The sequence below is a fragment of the Halichoerus grypus genome, chromosome 10 (assembly GCF_964656455.1).
Source record: "Halichoerus grypus chromosome 10, mHalGry1.hap1.1, whole genome shotgun sequence".
NCBI lineage: Eukaryota > Metazoa > Chordata > Mammalia > Carnivora > Phocidae > Halichoerus > Halichoerus grypus.
In genome coordinates, this window is record NC_135721.1 from 123,783,724 (window position 1) to 123,803,662 (window position 19,939).

Here is a 19,939-nt window from a genome sequence, read left to right on the forward strand (position 1 = left end):
GAGCCCCAGAAAATGTTTGTAAATCACATATCTGATAAAGGACATGCATCCAGAATATTAAAAAACACTAAAAACTCAGTAATAAGGAAAACACTGCAATTTTAGGAAGGACAAAAGACTTGAACAGGTAGTTCAGAAAATATACAGATGGCAAGCACTTGAAAAGATGCTCAACCTCAACCTCATTAGCCAGTAGAAAAAATAAAAATGAGAAACACAGTGAGAGAGGGGCCTGGTGGCTCAGTAGGTTAAGTGTCTGCCTTCAGCTCAGGTCCTGATCTCAGGGTCCTGGGATCAAGCCTCACATCTGGCTCCGTGCTCAGCAGGGAGTCTGCTTCTCCCTCTCCCTCTGCTCCTCCCTCCTTGCTTGTGCCCCCCCCCAATAAATAAATAAATAAAATCTTCAAAAAAAAAGACAACACAGTGAGATACCACTACACGCTATTAGATCGGTTAAAATTGCAAAGACCGATCATACCAAGTGTAGATGACATAGAGCTATTGAAATTCCCATACACTGTTGGTGGAAATGTGAAATAGTATAATCACCCTGAAAAACAGTTTCTTAATACATTAACCAAGTATCTTCTATATGACCCAGCTATTTCTCACCTGCGTGTTTACAAGAGAAATGAAATGTAGGTATGCCTATATGTATGTCCATATAAACATGTGTACATAAATGACTGTAAGTTTTATTTGTAATAACCAAAAACTGGAAAATAATTACTTTGAAACCATTGGGCTTTGGGGTGGTTTTTTACATAGTGATAGTTAACTGGTACACTGAACTAACTCTTTGTAATTTTTCGCATCTTTACATTGCCCTTATTCAATGTGACTCTGGCCACAGTTCCTACCTCATCTCCTACTTTTCCTTATTCATTTTGCTCCAAACATGTCAACTTCTAGCTGCTCTTCCAACACAAGCCTTTGCCCTTGTTGTTCCGTCTGCCTTAAATACTCTTTAAAAGTATTAGTGTGACTTAGTCTCTCATTTTGGTCACATGTTGATTTTTTTTTTTTTTTGTCTATATGGTTTTTGTTGCTTTGCTTATTGCCTTTCCCACTTGAATGTAAGATCCACGAGGGCAGAAACTTTATTTTGCTCACTGCTTTGCACCTAGTACTGTTCTTGGCCCAGAGCAGATACTAGATATGTATTTGTTGAATGAATGAATGAATGAGTGTTCTGACCTTCTCAGAGTTTTCATGATCCTACTAGCCTTGGTTAGGTTCTCATATTACGGTTTTATATAATTTATCACTACATTACCTCTCTAGCAACTATGTCTTCTACACTGTAAATTGCAAAAAAAAAAAGCTAGAACTCATCTATGTCCTGAGTACTGTTACATAGCCAGAGCCTAGTACAGTGCCAGGCATATGTAGCTCAGTAAGCACAGAATGAAATATGAGTAACCCTGCTCATTGGTTCTTTTTTATTTTATTTTATTTTTAAAGATTTTATTTATTTATTTGACAGACAGAGACACAGCGAAAGAGGGAACACAAGCAGAGGGAGTGGGAGAGGGAGAAGCAGGCTTCCCGAGGAGCAGGGAGCCCGACGCGGGGCTCGATCCCAGGACCCTGGGATCATGACCTGAGCCGGAGGCAGACGCTTAACGACTGAGCCATTCAAGTGCCCCTGGTTCTCTCTTTTTTAAAGATTTTATTTATTTTAGAGTGAGAGAAAGAGAAAGTGTGTGCACACGTGGGGAGAGGGGCAGAGAGAAAGGAAGAAAGAATCTCAAGCAGACTCCCCACTGGGCACGGAGCCAGACGCAGAATCTCACAACCCTGAGATCATGACCTGAACCAAAATCACAAGTCGGATGCTCAACCGACTGAGCCACCCAGGTGCCCCATTGGTTCTTTCTCTTAAGCTATTATCATATTATGGTTTACTAAGGTTTGTTATTTACTTATTTATTTTTAAAGATTTTTATTTATTTATTTGAGAGACAGAGAGAGAACAAGAATGAGTTGGGGGGAGAGGGAGGGGGAGAAGCAGGCTCCCCGCTGAGCAGGGAGCCAGACCTGGGACTCCATCTCAGAACCCTGGGATCATGACCTGAGCCGAAGGCAGTCGCTTAAACCAACTGAGCCACCCAGGTGCCCCTTAAATTAGTTATATTAAATACAATTTAAAATTCAGTTTGTCAGTCATACTAGTCACATTTAGAGTGCTCAGCAGCCACATGTGTCTGTCTACTGGCAATGGTTTTGGACAGCACATACATAGAACATTTCCACCATCACAGAAATTTCTGTGGGGCAGTGCTGGACTGGATATTCTATTGAAAGACGGGGCAATCCTAATGTCAGTCTATCTTTTGGAAAAATCCCAGGAAGGGGATAAAGGAGGGATGTTTGACATTGTGTACTGGTAAATTGACATTTATTTTTAAAAATGTTTTCCGAGTACCTCATTTATAGGGATGTGTGTGTGGGCAGCGGGGCCTGAACATCAGGTCAAACGAAGAGTGTGCTTTAGGAGAAGTACAGGAAAAGTACCAGGGGATTTCAGAGGATAGAGGACTGACTTTTTGTAATAGGGACCTGTGATGGCTTCCTGAACTTTGTGCCAAACTTTTGATCTTTACTACCTCAGGGCTCCTACTGCCATTTGTACAGATTTGTAGTAGGGCAAAGAGGCAAATAAAACATGCATTCTGGGGTGCCTGGGTGGCTCAGTCGTTAAGCATCTGCCTTCGTCTCAGGTCATGATCCCAAGGTCCTGGGATCGAGCCCCGCATCGGGCTCCCTGCCCGGCAGAAAGCCTGCTTCTCCCTCTCCCATTCCCCCACTGCTTGTGTTCCTTCTCTCGCTGTCTCTCACTCTGTCAAATAGATAAATAAAATCTTTAAAAACAAAACAAAACAAAACAAAACATGCATTCTGTGGAGTCCAGCCCATCTTGGGTTAAAAACTTTCCTCTCACTAGCTGTGTCTATGTGAGTCTCAGCTTCCTCACCTGTAAAATAGGGATAATAACTTCTACCTCATAGGGTTGTTTGAGGATTAAGAGACAGCCTAGGATTGTGCCTGGCACATAGATTCTCTGTAAATGTGTTTCTCCTGTGTAAGGGGAACGGATCGGTTACCCCTATTTTAGCACATGGGGTGCCATACCAGGGTGGCCCTGAAAGGTGGCTGCTCAGGTGTTAATTTCATGGATGGCATACCTTTGGGAAAAGCAGGACAAATAATACATAAAATTGGGGATAACGTTACAGATTTCCTAAGAGGATTAAATGAGATAATATAAGTAAGTAAGCACCTGGCAAGAGCTTAATCACGATTAGCTAGCTATCTTTATGTCCGCAAACTAACTCAAAGGTGAGAGGCCCTTAAGAAAAGAGGGTGAGCAATTTGCAGCCTGATGCTCTGTGACATCCAAGGGCGGTCCGGCCTCCGTCTGGAACAAGAATCCAACCGGCTAGGAGCGGTAGGAACCCACAAATACCTCCAGGAGTCCCTGGAGCAGCGCTTTCCAGAAATCGCGTAGAGGTTGGCCGGTTAAGAACCGACGGCGCTTCGCAAGAACCCTCAGTATCTCAGCGCGAGGAATGAGGGCCAGGCCGAAGCGGAGACGGGTTCCCGGCCCGAGTCCCAGTGTCCCGGAAGAACCGGGCCACACCGAGACGGCGTCGCCGACGGACTGGAGCCGGACGAGGACGCTCCGAGCTCCGCGACCGCGCCCCGCGCGCCACGTGACTCAGGCTCCGCACCACGTGGTCCGGGCCCGGTCCTCGCCGCCCCGCCCCGCTCGCGCGCTGCGCGCCGCTTCCGGTGGGGGCGGAAAGCGGAAGTGTGGGAGGGTCTGCGGGGCGGGCTCGGGGAGGTCCCGGGGGAGGATGGAGCAGTGAGCGGGTCTGGGCGGCTGCCGGCAGCGCCATGGAGACGGTGCAGCTGAGGAACCCGCCGCGCCGGTGAGGGGCCGCTGGCTGAGGGGCAGGGGTGGGGAGAGGGAAAGGCGGGAACTGGCGGAGGAGAGGCACCGGGTGCGCCCCCGGAGGGATGGACCTGCGGGGCGAGGCGATCCTGGCACCTGCTGAGTGGGGGAATCTCCGCCGGGAGGGGGTCCGGCAGAGGGGAGCATGCGCCCAGGGGGATAAACGTGGGGCTGGTTGGGGAGAGCACTTGCTGCGGGGGGACATCCTGGTGGAAGGGGGCACTGCTGAAGGGAGCAGCTGCTGAGGGACGTGGGGACAAGTTAGGGAGAGCACCTGCTGAGGGCGGGGGCGCCTGGGGGGATGCCATGCTAGGAACGATTCATTGAGGTAGGGGGCATGCTGAAGCAGGATGAGAACCTAGAGGGGTCTAAGATATGGGTCAGGAACAAGCAGAGGAAGGCTGGGTGGACTTTCTAAGGGAGGGGGTCCCACTTGAGGGGTGCAGTGGGAAGGATCTGTTGAGGGGAAAAGCTCTGCGCCTAAGGCTGGAGGCGTGCCGAGAAAGGTTGAAGGTCCAGCAAGGGAGGGCTTCGTGCAGGATAAGCATTTAGGAAGATTTTCCGGGTAGTGTCCCCACTCTAGCATGAGGATGACATCTTTCATTCCTGATGCCCCCCTGCCTTCCTAGTTTTCCTTACATCCTCTTCAGCTTTTCAAACCTGACATTGGGGGGTGGATAAGGAAATAAGAAGATATTTTCAAGAAGGGCAAATGGAGGCCCAGAAGAGTTGAGACACAGTCCTATGTGTTTCCTTCTTTGCTGTAGGGTCTGGGTCACGACCTGACCAGACTGGGCCCTTTTCAGGGCTCTATTGTTTTGCATCAGCTCCAGATCCTGCTGCTACCTGGAATTGTTTTAAGTCAAGATCGGGGAGGTGGCTGATCCTAGAAAGTCTGAACTCCTGCGTTGGTTTTAGTTATATCATTGATTTGCTCTGTGGACACCAGGGTCTTGTGTCACTCTGCCACATCTGGAGAAAAATAGAGAGCAGAGATCAAGGGAATCATGCTTCTCTGAGGTGCAGTGTAGTTAGCTTCTATTTCACAGAGACCTCTGACTTCCTGCAGCAGAATGAGCACTAAAGTAGGAAGTGTTCAGTGTGTGGGAGTGTGGGGCAAAGGAGAGGTGAAGGGAAGAGATTGGCAGCCTGGGCTGCACACTTGGGGTTTGTTTGAAGTACACAAACATTGCAGAAGGCAAATAGCTGGTTGGGATGGACTCATAATTCACCCTACTGTAGTGTGCTGAGACGGAAATGATAATGATTCTTACACGTACGGCACTTACTGGGTGCCAGGGACCGTTCTCAGTGCTTTCCCTGTCTCCTGGTGAACCACATGTAATTGACCTATAAAAATGGTAATTTCGTGTGGTTCAGCTTATTATGACTCTTTCGATCCTCACAACAATCCTATGAGGTGGTTACTTCTATATCTCTATTTTACAGGTGATAAAACTGAGGCACAAAGAGTTTTAAGTGATTGCGGGAGGTTCCACTGTTAGTAAGTGGCAGAGCTAGGATTTTAAACCAGGTGGTCTGGTCCAAAGTCCATGCTCTTAACTGCTTCCTCTGATGCCACTCTGGAAGTACCCCTGTTTCACAGGGCCTGTGTATGTTAGCAAGTATTTGCTACAGTACCATAGTGATCCAGTTATAAATGTACACTGGTTATATTTCTTTCTGAAATATATTCATTGTTTCTCCGAGGCCTTGGTTTAATTGAAAAGAGGATTAGGAATCTGAGTTTTGTTTCTACCTTGCCTTGTGTTACATAATCTTGGGCAAAAGCATAAACCTTTTTGCTTTTTGGTCCAGCTTATTCCTGCACCTTTTGGATTTTAAGAAATTTATTAAATGTGCAAGAGAAGAGCATTGCAGGGCTGAATTCTTGAATGACTGGTGCTTTCCTGCTCATCATAACTAGTGAAGTACTTAATCTGCATTAGATTAACTTTATTACTTGCATTTATTAGGATTGCCATATCAGTTTCACAGACTGGGTGATTTAAACAACAGAAATGTATTTTCTCCCAGTTTTCTGGAGGCTAGAAGTCTAAGATCAGGGTGTCAGCAGGGTTGTTTCTTTGAGGCTTCTCTCCTTGGCTTGTGTAGATGGCTCTCTCCTTCCTATGTCTTCACATGGTTTTCCCTCTGTACCTCTCTGTGTCCTTATCTCCTATAAGGACACCAGTTGAATTAGGGCCCACCTCTATGACCTTATTTTACCTTAATTACCTCTTTAAAGGCCCTGTCTCCAAATAAAGTTACATTCTGAGGTCCTGGGGCTTAGTATTTCAACATAGGAATTTGGGGAGGGGCAACATATGAATTTTACTATCATTAAAAAAGTTATCAATTTGTCTTACACATTTGTTGTAACCATATCAAATTCTGAATGGAAAGAGGAATAGGTATACATAAATAACATGAACCTTACAAGAGTTCTAAGATAGGAGAAAGAGGCTTGAGAATAGCCAAATCTGTGCGTAACTACTTCATAAATACCCTTGTTTGTGTTTGAGAGATACAGGTGTCTTTTCAGAGATTCAGTTGGCATGTGTTTTCAGCAAGGGATAGTAATCCCAATGCAGGAAATGCTCTTTGCATTCATGAGCTTGACATTTGTGTGTGACTGAGTGATGAGAGATTCAAGTTGATGGCTTACGTAGGAGATTATGATTTTTTCAAATGAGCTGGCATTAGATAATAATAGTGTGGTGGAGGATGTAGAGGGCATTTCTGGGATGGTTGGCTGTCCACGTGGCCATCTGACTTAGGAGAGGAGCATCTGCCGGTGTTTGGTCCACGGAGGCTGTGTTGGCCAGGCCTGTTCTTTTATGAGCAAGCAGTGAAACTACCTAGGACCCGGGGAAGTCCGAACTGAGAGCTGAATCATCAGTCGGGCTGTTTTGTGCTTCTTCCATGAAGACTTAGGGTATAAAGTATCATTGAGAGTCACTTATCAAAAGATTTTCGAAGGAATCTTATTTGTTGATAATCTGGTAATCCTTTTTAGGGTGGCATTCTGTTCTGGAAACTCACAAGGATTGCTGATAAAAGTTTAGGATTCCCACCGTTACATTCATTAATCCACATAGGAAATATTTATTGACCACCTCTGGGTTATCAGGCAGCAGAGAGATAAAGATCTATTAAGCCTGGATCAAAAGCAAACAAAAAACTGGGGCACCTGGGTGGCTCAGTCTGTTAAGCATCTGCCTGTGGCTCAGGTCATGATCCCAGGATCCTGGGATCCAGCCCCAGGGAGTCAGCTTCTTCTTCCCCCTGCTCTTGTGCTCTTGCTTGCTCTCTCTCTCTCAAATAAATAAATAAAAAATCTTAAAAAAACAAAAGCCACAAACAAAAAACCCAAGTAGATTGTTTGAAAGAAGTCTCTGAGCAGGTATATACAGTTTGTCTGTTGGAGGATTATCAGGGGCTTGCAGCTGTTTCTCGCATGCCAGGCACAGTTTCCTTTGTTATGTTGTGGTCTCAGAGTAGTTGAAATAGTGAGTTTTGCTTTTTGTAAACCACAAAGTCAGTACTTCAAAGGAACACATTCGATCTTCCTTTATATAAGTTGTTTAATTATACTTGAGAAATGAGGTATTGTCCATTGTTTATACAGTTATGAATTCAGCGCTTCACCAAAAAACCCTCCTGGTTCATGCAATGTTCTCTCTAACATCTGAGTTCATAGACATTTCACTTCTGAAGTTTAAGAGGAGTTTCACTTCAGCCCTTTTTGTTTTGAAGTTAGTTTTTATGTCGTCACTGGAATTTAATGTTTAGGACCTTTTGATTTTCAAAGGTCACTACGGTCATTTGTTAATTTTCAAGTTGTGGCAGTTATTGACTTGGAACATTTCTCCATTTCTTTAGTGTGTAGTCTTTGACATTTACAGAATTATGTGAGATTGTCCTTTAGAGATCAGTGTTTATGGGTGGATACACTCGATGTGTTCAGTTTTCTTTCTGTCTTCTGGTTTTGCTAGTTCCTCCAGGAAGGTATGTGTGTGTGTGTGTGTATGTATGTATGTAATTCAAGTCCTCTCTTGTAAAAAATGGTATTATCCAGCTGGTTTAAACCTTTTCTCTACAAAAAAGTCTCCGGTGTTACTACTTCCATAATTTCACCATTTCCTGAGCTCTCTTTTTTTTGTTGTCCTTTGTAGTTTCAGGAAACCATTGTGTAGAAGATATACACACATGCACGTGCGCGCGCGCGCGCACGCACGCACACACACACACACACACACACACACACACAAATATTCCTTGGCAAGCTCCTTCCTTAAGCCCATTAATAATTTTCAGACATCTTAGTTTAAAAAAAATATTGTTAATTTATAACCTCCCAGGTTTGTTATTTACTGTGTCTAGCATAGTCAGAAAAATCTGAATTATCAGGGAATTATAAGCTGACATGTATCTTTGACTTCGGGGGCTTGTTGGATGTACACAGCCACTCATGGGAGAGTCTGAGTCTGTTTGAAGTTCCTAGCTGCATAGTTATTTTTCACTTTTGATCATGTCTAAGTATATACCTTCCACTTTCTGTTTCTGTGATACCTATAGAATCCCTGTGTTTTAGCTGAATTACCAAAATCTTGCTAAGGGAGAGCAAGAGTCTCTGTGTCTTCCTTGGCCTCCAGTCTAGACCATGTTTCAATTCATAGGTAACCTTACATTAAACATCTCTTCTGAAGAGATAGTTATGCCATCTTAATTCATGGAATCTCAAGATATAAATGGATTTTAAAGGTTCTGTCAAAGCTTGAATCCACTCTGTAGCATTTCAGGCAAATGATGATTCATTTTCTGTTTAAGTTCTCCAGTGATGGGGAGCTAGGGACTTCTTAAGGCAGTCTAAACCATTTTAGAACAACTTTTGTTGTTAGGAAATTTCTTTCTTTTTAAAATTTTATTTATTTCAGAGAGAGAGAGAGTGCGGCGAGAGCACAAGCAGGGGGAGGGACAGAGGGAGAGGGAGAAGCAGACTCCCCACTGAGCAGGGAGCCTGATGTGGGGCTTGATCCCAGAACCCTGAGATCATGACCTGAGCCGAAGGCAGACACTTAACTGACTGAGCCACCCAGGCACCTTGGAAAATTTCTTACACCTGTTGAACTGAAGTCTGACTCTTGGTAGTTCTCTACCCTCTGGTCCTGATTATGCTCACCAGAGGGCCGCAGGACACATGTAATACCGCCATAGACAGCCCTTAAGTCTCCCAGCTGGGGCACCTGGCTGGCTCAGTCGGAAGTGTGTGTGACTCTTGATCTTGGGGTCATGAGTTCAAGCCCCACAATGGGTGTAGAGATTACTTAAATAAATAAAAAACTTAAAAAAAAGTCTTTTACGAACCATGAGAGACCATGACTCCGGGAAACAACCTGAGGGTTTCAGAGGGGAGGGGGATGGGAGGATGGGGTAGCCCGGTGGTGGGTATTAAGGAGGGCACATGTTGTAATGAGCACTGGGTGTTATACACAAATGATGAATCATGGAACACTACCTCAAAAACTAATGATGTACTGTATGGTGACTAACATAACATAATAATTAAAAAAATGTCTCTTAGCTTGCCTTTGTTGTTGTTTACCAGTAAAGACTTTGTAGAGCAATTCCTAAGATCCTAATTGTAATATAAATAATGTATTTTATGGTCTAGTTGCTAGCAAGTAAAATGTATTTTATGTTTTTATTTCTTCATTCACAGGCAGCTGAAAAAGTTGGATGAAGATAGTTTAACTAAACAACCAGAGGAAGTGTTTGATGTCTTAGAGAAACTTGGAGAAGGGTAAGTGTACAGAAAATACAGGTAGACCAGTGGGTCCCAATCTTTTTCTTCCCCCAACACCAGCAGGAGCTGAACCTTTTTCATGTCAATAATTCACAAACCTAAGGAGAAGGAAGAGGAACATTGCATATGGCACTGCCCTGAGTGGGGTGGGCGGGAAATTTACAGCTTGAGATGCCCTTTCCCTCTTTCCTCCAATCACCATTATAGACAGATTTAATGATGCCTGGCCTCTTCAACACCAAAGGCATCTATTGTTTTCTCTCTTGTAGAATCTATAGTTTACATGATTTTATGTATGGAAGAGCACTAACTAGTCTGTACTTAATTTAACAGTTTTTATTAGTCATACATTTTTATTTGCTGTTCATAGTTTCTGATCAATATGCAATAGCTATTGTTTCCATAAAATGGAATTCAGCATTTTAGTTAGTACAGCATTGTGAAATATAGTAAATCAAGGACCGTCACTACCTTTACAACTTCCAAGAGATTGAAAATCCCAGGTCGGGAACCAGTGTACTTCTTGAAATCCAGATATGTGAGTGTATATAAAATACTGCTGAAATGGTATTTCATAATAGTGGTTTTTTGTGTATCATTCAGTGATAGTTACCGCATTAATAAGCAGGTGTGTGTGGGGGGTAGTACTTCTAGTTCAAGAGAAGACCTGAAATATAACTTTTAAAAATTTCTGTTGTTTAAGTGCCGTGTGCGCCTTGAAATCAAGTCTTATATGTCATTAAATTATTTTGGGGTTTAGTGTTATTTATGTCTAATATAGGTCAGGAATAATCTTAAACCCGATCCTGGGTTACATGGCATAGGTTTTCATGGATTGCCTCCTTGTAAAAAGCATTAGTCATCTTTTTGTAAGTTGGAACAATACTCTTTGGAATCAAGCAAGACATCAAGCTGAGAAGGGAATAAAAGAGGACACCAGCTGTGCTGTTAGAAGACAAGTACAAGATCATTCTGAAGACTGCAGGTTGACTTGGCATCCTTAAAGGTATGGGAAAACGACAGTCCCTCCACATCTCTTTCCTGTCCTTTTCAGCTTTAGCTTGGTCTCCTGGCTATTTTCCTCAAGGCAGTGAGTCTAATGCCCTTAATCTAACAGTGCGCACAGGTCATCCTTGGAACAAGATAAAGCATGTTAGGCATAACTGAATATGTAACTAACTTGTTTCTTTCATTTTTAATAAAAGTCTGTTATGACAGTATGGACATAGACTCTGATGTTAGACCTGCATTAAAGTCCTTGCTCTCCTGTTTATTAGTCACAATAAACGAGTGAACTTGAGCAAAGTACTTAATATTTTGAAGTTTCAGAAACCTCAGCTATAAAGTGCAGATATTCGTATCACCCTCATTTGGGTTATGTCAACTATTACCCAGGACAGTAGGGGTAAAGTACTGAGTACAGTGCCTGTCACACAGTGAGTGCTCAGTAAGTGGCAACTATGATTCTTTTATTTTTAAGCCTACCAACTGAAGCATTTTTCAGACCTTGTCATGTCAAATCAAAGTTAAATCTTAAATCTTCAGTGTATTTAGGCATTCCTGAAGGGAGCGCTGTTTGGGTTGATTGGGTTTGGTGAACACCAAAAGAAAACTACAGACAAAATATATCAGGAATATATTCTGATAATGTAGGAAGGGGAAACTAAGCTAATTATGATTGTTTTTAATTGTTTTTTAGATCTATGCATGTCTTCATTGAGGAACTTGGAAATTTCCTTACAAAGATAAAACCAGCAAGAAAATCAAAATAAAGCTTCAGATATTTCTCCTTGTTTTATCACCGTCGTGCTCTTTTAAGTGATACCACAGATGCTTGGATTTCTGAATGAACCTGAACAAGCTTCATTTAACTAATAGAATCCCGAAGGAAGACCTTAACTCCACTTAGCTGTCTAAACACAAACTGCCATGCCATCCTTAAATTGTTCTGGAAAATGAGTAGATTGTGAACACTCACTGACTTGTGTCTTAGGAAATGAGCTCTGACTGATGGACTGTGTTGGATTCTCTGGAGGCCGCAGTTGTTCTGTGTATGGAGGAAATCCTGTGGATCTGTGGCAGAATAGAGCCAACGCTCCAGACCAGGACGAGTGGACCATGCTTGGAAAGTGTTTTGCATGAGAGCCTAGCACCTTTTTCCTTCTATTATACATAAAGTTTTACACCTTGACTCACTAAAATTTTTTGTCCTAGGTTAATTAAAAAACATCTTGCCCCTGGTTTCATAGTTAGTGAGTGGTATTGTTAAGACTTGTATCTAGTTAATTTGGCTCCAGATACTGTATTATTTCTGTTTTTCCAAATTGATCCTTGTCTTGTGTCTTGTGTGAAACCCCTAGGTCCCCACCATTTTTATTCTCTGCCAGTCAGAATTCATCAAGTCACTGTAGTTTTTGTTGTAGGGAATCAGGTCTTACGGGATTTGCCTAAAAGTGAGCACAGTTGCTGAAGCCTTCTAAATTCTCTTCAGATTACTGTAAGTGCAGTATGTAGAATCATGAATCTTAATTGTTCATACAAGCTATTGGAGCATTCCTTGCTCTCAAGATAGCATAGAGAGGCATGGATAGTGTTCTGGTTAAGATTGCTGAGTGAGTGTATGCAGAGACCTCTCTTTCCTTTTCAAATAGATAAAACTAATGAATGAAAATTAAATTTTTATTTTTATTTATTTATTTTTTTAAAGATTTTATTTATTTATTTGACAGAGCACACAAGCAGGGGGAGTGGCAGGCAGAGAGAGAGAGGGAGAGGGAGAAGCAGGCTCCTCACTGAGCAGCGAGCCGGATGTGGGACTCGATTCCAGATCCCAGGACCCTGGGATCATGATCTGAGCTGAAGGCAGACACTTAACTGACTGAGCCATCCAGGCGCCCTGGAAATTAAATTTTTAAATAAAAGGACACATGGCCAGCTATGGACCAGGGATGGAAAAGATACATAATAGTTAGAGGAGAGTAAGGCTTGCCCTGTCCTTGTCAGGAGATGGCAGGTAAGCTTCCTACATGAAGTTGTGGGATGGATAAGGCTCCCCATCTATTAACTAAAGCTGAAATAAATTTATCTTATCACCGCGAGAAAGTATCATTTGCCCGTGGCCTGGGGAAAACATGGAGGTACTGGTTTGACAATAGGAACTGGGCCTGGACTGCATTGAGGTATGGGATCCAGAGAGGCAGAAACCCTCAGCTCCTAACACAAGACCAAGTTTAAGTTGTACAGTCTAGATGACGGGCCGAGAGAACCATGAAACCATCATGACATCATGAAATGCTCGTGGCAGTTAGCATTGTGTAGAGGAAAATCATTCAAGATAAAGGAAACCCATACAAGGAATCTACTGCCGTGGGATAATGAGCAGAACAAATGGGAGAATTCACATCCAAGGAAACAAATAGTGGAGCAATCTCAAAAGGGATTTAACATGTTTGTTTACGATTTTCAAAAAGAAAGGAGGGAATAAACATCCTTAAAAGAAGAACACCAGTTTATGAACATGAACAGATGGGTTTCAGGAAGAATTAAAGTTGGGAATCTTGACAATCATTGAAGTTTTGGAAGCCCAGTAAGTTGGAAAAACAGTGAACTATACAAGCTGAAAGAATTTGTGAATTGAAAGATAGAAATCAGACTGATCACAAAATGCAGGACAGAGAAGTACAGTGTTAGAGATCTGGAGGACAGCATGGATTGAGGAGGTGCAGTATGGGTCCAATAGGAATTCTAGAAAGAGATAGTAGAAGAGATAGGAAACAGACAATGCTGAGAATTTCCACACTTGAAGAAAAACATGCCTTCAGGTGGAAGAAGCTTACGAAATGCCAAATGAATCAACTCCTAGTTACATTACAATAAAATTGTAGAATGTTAAGGATAAAGAGGAAATCCTGAATGCTACCGAAAGAGAGATTACCTGTGAAAGGTGGTAATCCGATGATAGCCGACTTCTCAGCAACAGTAGAAGCTGGAAAACTGCAGAAAAGGTGCTATTGTCGAAGAACTCTGTATCCAGCACAACCAATTCCAACGAGAACGTGAAATACAGACATCTTCACACATATGGGACCTAGTGTATCAAGAATAACTTTGGAAAGTAACAGAATACCCAAGTAGCAATGGCTAACCAATAAGGGCATTTATTTTTTTAAATTTTTTATTTTTTAAAGATTTTATTTATTTGACACAGAGAGACACAGCAAGAGAGGGAACACAAGCAGGGGGAGTGGGAGAGGGAGAAGCCGGCTTCCTGCTGAGCAGGGAGCCCGATGCGGGGCTCGATCCCAGGACCCTGGGATCATGACCTGAGCTGAAGGCAGACGCTTAATGACTGAGCCACCCAGGCACCCCTGTTTTTTGTTTTTTTAAGATTTTATTTATTTATTTGACAGAGGCACAGCAAGAGGGGGAACACAGCAGGGGGAGTGGGAGAGGGAGAGGCAGGCTTCCCGCAGAGCAGGGAGCCCGACGCCGGGCTCGATCCCAGGACCCTGGGATCATGACCCAAGCCTAAGGCAGACGCTTAATGACTGAGCCACCCAGGCGCCCCCTAATAAGGACATTTAATAACTATGTAATAATAAAGCTGGGGTGAAAGATTCCAGAATGGCTAATTGGCTTGATAATGGTTTAGCATTTGTGTAATTCTCTATCTCAAGATGGCTGCATTAGTTTCACGCATCATGCTTTATGTAACAGTAACCAAAGTAGGAAAGGAAGTGGCAGGTAAAAGTGGGCCTTCTTGTGTGTTTCTCTCTCATCAGGGAAGAAAGCCCCTCTCAGAATCCCTTCAGCAGAATTCCCCTCGAATTTCATTGGCTAGAACCAGGTCACCGGCAGAAGGAATAGGAATGCTGTCTGCCTGGACTGCCATGTTTTATCCCCTAGAACCAAGCCTTCGCTACCCCAACGAATCAGAGGTTTAACTTCGTAAGGAAGAAGGGGCAGCAGGCAGGCCTTCCACACATGGTCAGCGGTTGCCTTTCTCTGGGGGAAAAAATTATGTAACTTTCAAGGATCATTATACTAGTTTTGCCAACATAAGGGATTCTGATGGGCTGGAAATTTTTTTTATGTGTTCTGCATAATTTTGTTTAGTTTTATGTTACTTTTACATTGAAACAGTCTGGAGCACCATTTTGGCAGCTAGGGCACTCAGCTACTTTGACATATCAGGTGGCGCTGTTCTGTGGATGTTTTTTTCGCCAGGACAGTATGAAGAAATAGGTGGGTTTCGGAAATAGGAAAGACGGCTTCCTCATTGTGTTTTCACTGACAGCTGTCAAGGTTTCCACTGAAAATGTAATCAGTGTGGGGTGATGGTGGTGTCTCATTTGACCATCACAACTGTCTCGTAGTTTGTATTGTCATTTTACAGGTGAGAAAATTGAGGCACGAGAAGGTTAATATGTATGTAAATGATGGCTACTGTGTTATGAGGATAGGGCTCAAATCCTCGGTCTTCGGTTCTAAATTTAAGTATTATTGCAAATAAGAGGAGCAGGGACAGAAGAACCTCATGGTACTGGAGTGAACACAAGAGCACATAGACCTCCATTTCAGCATTCTAGCCCAGGTAGATGTGGGAAGAACATAAGCTTTGTGTTCAGACACACCTGGATTCACATCCTGGCCTGACCACTTATTTTTCATCTCTGTGACATTGGGCAAGTCCTGTAACCTCTGAGCCTTTACACGTTTTCCTGTAAAATAGGGATAACGACCTCTTTGTTGTTGTTGTTTACTTTTTGTAAGGATGAATTGGAATGATGCATAGTTTCTAGCAGAGATCAGGCATATAGTGCATGGTAGCTACTATAATAGTGGTTATTTTGTATGAATACATTCAGTAAAGGTTAAATATGAAGTTAACAGTTTTTTCCCAAAGTACTTTAGCTATTTCAGTTTTGCAGTTGTAGATAAGTGTATTAGGCATCTAGGGATATAAATTAGAACCATGAGTTGCTTTTGTTCTACCACTTTTTATCTCTGGACTTGCTTTGCCTTTATAAATGTTCTCTTTCCCCCAATTACAGGTCCTATGGCAGTGTATACAAAGCTATTCACAAAGAGACCGGTCAGATTGTCGCAATTAAGCAAGTTCCTGTGGAATCAGACCTGCAGGAGATAATCAAAGAAATCTCTATAATGCAGCAATGTGACAGGTAAAGGCATGTAGTGTTACTTTGGAGAGAACATAGTTTTAGATTAGCTGTGATTATTTAGAGTTTAACATGTACAGATGCATTTATTTAGAGATTTTGCGAAAGAGTTTAGGTGGAATCACTACGCATGTTCTTTTCAGAAAAAATCTGATGAAAAAATGTGTGTTTTAGTAGCTAGACTTTTATAGTTTCTATTTCTGCATAGATTTTTTTTTTTTCAGTAAGCCCCTTTCAAAACTAGGAAGAAGAGGCAGAGAGGCAGAAGGTGGTGGTGCTGACTTTTTTTTTTTCCTTCTGATAATGATCTTTTACTTCCTATTGAGAAAACATTTCTGCAGAGATAGCTAAGAAGAGATAATCCAAATACGTTTAGCTCTAGAAACGTTAGAATATCAGATAGATCTAAAAAGAGAATGCTTTTTTATGTATTACTGTTCCTTCCTACATTTAAAAAAGAATTCTTCAAGCTCAGGGTAGTTAATTTTATTTTTGAGGAACTAAGATTTGTCAAATGCTGTAAGCAGGAAGTCAGGCCACTAGGCGACCGCAGAAAAGCACGTGGTTTGCTCTGAAATTCCGTCACAACATGAGTTGGTCGCAGTGATGGAGCAGGCTTCCCCACTACTGTTTAAATTTGAGAGATAACACAAATTTAGGGGCAATGCCAGCTCTAGGGAGCTGAAAGGAGAATGAGAACGTCTTGCACCGGAGGCTGCATCCATTCTCCTGAAGCTCTTCTGCTCAGCAGATCAGCTTAGTACCTCCTATTTGTAAAGCTTCAGCATTGGGGCAGGTGGGGCTGCCTACGAGGACATTTGCCCAGGAGACCTTAGATCTCACAGGCTTGTGAATGCAGTTATTTCTCTTCTCCCTCCCTCCCTTCCTTTTATTCTTTATACTTTTGTGGTTACTCTCTACTAGACAAAGCCCTCATATTTCTTGACCAGATGGACCAGAGTTAAGTAGAAATTTTCCTTTTCCTCTGCTACAAGATACAGTATGGAAGCTCTTCTAGTCAGCACATTGGGACTTAATCACTTCTTCTTCTTTTTTTTTTTCTTAAAGATTGATTGATTTTAGAGAGAGAGAGTGAGTGAGTGAGCATGGGGGGGAGGGGCAGAGGGAGAGGAAGAGAGAATCTCCAGCAGAATCCCCGCTGAGCATGGAGCCCAACATAGGGCCCAATCTCACAACCCCAAGATCATGACCCTAGCCGAAATCAAGTGTCAGATGCTTAACTGACTGAGCTGCCCAGGCGCCCCAAGGGACTTTGTCACTTCTGATATGCTACGTAAGAGCTGTGTTTCAAACAGAGTATGCAAATATCTCTAAGTAAAGAAGAGTTATTTCCAAGAGCCTAGTCTGTGCTAAGCATGGTAAGGAGTACAGAGAAATACAGGGCAGAGTTCTTGTCCTCTGGGAGTTTATAGACAAATTGGAGAGGCCAGGCATATATATGTACAGGAAAATCTGGCTGACGATACAAGATTATATAGGACATGTTCCAGCAGTAAGTAGCTGAGATTACTTGCCTTGTAAAGGCAGTAAATACTGCAGGAATTTAAGGAAGGGAGAGCAGATGTGTAATCTGTACCTTCAGAGACTTATTCATCCATGTCTTCATTAATTGTATGTGTGTGTGTTTCCTGCTGTCCTTGTCATTGGCATGTTTCCCAAGGGTGAAGGGGCATTTGAAATTCTGAGCATTAATGAAGCAGAGTAGGTTTTTAGCATCTCTGGTTATTATGCAACGTTATTTAGCCCTGATGACAATCTAGCCAATTAAAGCTGGTAGCTCTCAGTGGGCAGATTATTTCATTTTAATAGGATGTTTGACTTTTCTCTGAAATCTCATTTGGTATTTCTCTTCAAGCTTGAGACCCAAAATTCTGGGTCTGATACTGAATATTTTTTCTTTTAAAAATTTTTTTAAAGATTATTTATTTTAGAGAGAGACAGAGAAAGAGGGAGAGAGCACAGGTGCACATGAGCAGTGGGGAGGGACAGAGGGACAGGGAGACAAGCAGATTCCCTGCTGAGCGGGGAGCCCGACATAGGGCTTGATCCCAGGACCCTGAGATCATGACCTGAGCCAAAATCAAGAGCTGGACGCTTGGGGCGCCTTGGTGGCTCAGTTGGTTATGCATCTGCCTTCGGCTCAGGTCATGATCCCAGGGTCCTGGGATCGAGCCCCGCAACGGGCTCCCTGCTCAGCAGGAAGCCTGCTTCTCCCTCTCCCACTCCCCCTGCTTGTGTTCCCTCTCTCGCTGTCTCTCTCTCTGTCAAATAAATAAATAAAATCTTTTACAAAAAGAGCTGGACGCTTAACTGACTGAGCCACCCAGGCGCCCCCTGAATATTTTTTCTTTATAGTAGATTGTAGTGTGATTTCTTTTTTTCTTATTACAAAGTACACGTGACTTCTTGGAAAAATGCAAATAGAAAGAAAATAAAATCACTTTTCTCTTTGGAGAGAGAATCATTGTTAAATGCTATTTCGTATACATATCCTTCCATATCTCTTTTTGGAGTTTAACCATGCTTACAATTATGTAACCTGTACTTTTTTTTCTTTCTTTCTTTCTTTCTTTCTTTTTTTTGTAAGCAGGATATCTTCCCATGTTATCAAATATTTTTCTATAATATTTTCCATAGATTCATGGTTATTCCATTATATGTCTAGATCATTATTTCTTAAATAAACTCCTTAATGTGGGACACTTAGATCATATCTAAGTTTTCATTGTTAAAACGTGCTATGATGGTAACTATTTCTTTTTGAATAGCTGTAGTTCTTTTCCTGGGATGATCTATAGACCTAGAAATGCAGGTTAAAGGACCCATACATTTTCTCACTTTGGTTATTTATTATTTAGAAAGTATTATTATTATTTATTATTTACATTTTTATCAAGAGGGTGTCTATTTTAACCTTAAATATGAATAGTTGATCTTTTGAGCAGAAAAATTTTCATGTATTGAAGGCTGTTCCACTAATTCGTATTATTGCTTTCTCTTTAGCCCTCACGTAGTCAAATATTATGGCAGTTATTTTAAGAATACAGACTTGTGGATTGTTATGGAGTACTGTGGGGCTGGTTCTGTGTCTGATATCATTCGATTACGAAATAAAACGGTAAGTTTACCTTCTAGAACAATGCGGCTGGGCTAGCCTCTGGCCTTGTATTTGTGGGCACTCTCCTCCTTCCATATCCAGAGAGATGACTGTCAGATTTCCCCTTTTCCATGGTTCTTTCCCCCTCTGCTTTCTGATGCCTCCTAAAAGTGATGTTTTTGACACCAGCCTAATCCAGTGATATTTAGCATGTTTTGGGAAAGAAAACAATGACTATCAAATCTTGGTGAAGCAATGAATTTCAAATGTTTAAATTTAGATTTGGTTTTCTCCTCCTACTCAGCATGTTCACAGATTAACTTCTTCTACATTCTATTAATCGAAGAGTAATCTCTGTGAAAGATTATTTGCCCTTACTGTGATCACTGGGATAAAAGCTCTCTGTCTCTCTCTAAAAGCTACTCTAGAATTTATAGAGTAGGACTCAAGGGTTCTAATTCAGGTTCAGTTGCTCATTCAGTATTTCTAGAATACTGTTCTAAGCCCTAGGGATACAATAGTAAAGAAGACAACAACCCTGCTCTTGTGCTCATACATTTTCTAGTAGGGCAACCGAAAAGCCAACTGATGGTAACTAGAAAAGAAATACCAGATAGTTATAATTTCTTTGAAGGAGCGGACTGGTGGAGAGTGCTCAGTGAGCTACTTGAGAGTAGACAGCTGAGAAAGGCCACTCAGGGAGGTGGCATTTAAAGTAAAACTTGAATGACAAGATGGAGCTATGATTTCTAAAAGAACATTCTAGGTAGGGCAATAAGCAGTGCAAAGATCCTGAGGCTAGAACGGATTTGGCACAAAGAAGTAGAAGGGAGAGGTGAGAGGACCTGCAGGAGATGAGGTGAGACAGGTAAGCA

At 42.2% G+C, this 19,939-nt stretch overlaps 1 protein-coding gene across 3 annotated transcripts in view; it reads left to right on the forward strand.

Annotated features, from left to right (window-relative positions):
• The first annotated feature begins 3,824 nt into the window (after positions 1-3,824).
• Positions 3,825-19,939, forward strand: part of STK4 (serine/threonine kinase 4) — a 95,493-nt gene continuing 79,378 nt past the window's right edge. For all 3 annotated transcript variants that reach the window (XR_013442067.1, XR_013442068.1, XM_078057245.1), the window contains exons 1-4: positions 3,825-3,935; positions 9,684-9,764; positions 15,821-15,949; positions 18,971-19,085. Coding sequence is in view for 1 of the 3 variants with exons in the window: in XM_078057245.1 (XP_077913371.1) it covers positions 3,901-3,935; positions 9,684-9,764; positions 15,821-15,949; positions 18,971-19,085 (360 nt within the window). In the remaining 2 variants the exon portion in view is untranslated. The remainder of the gene's footprint in view (positions 3,936-9,683; positions 9,765-15,820; positions 15,950-18,970; positions 19,086-19,939) is intronic.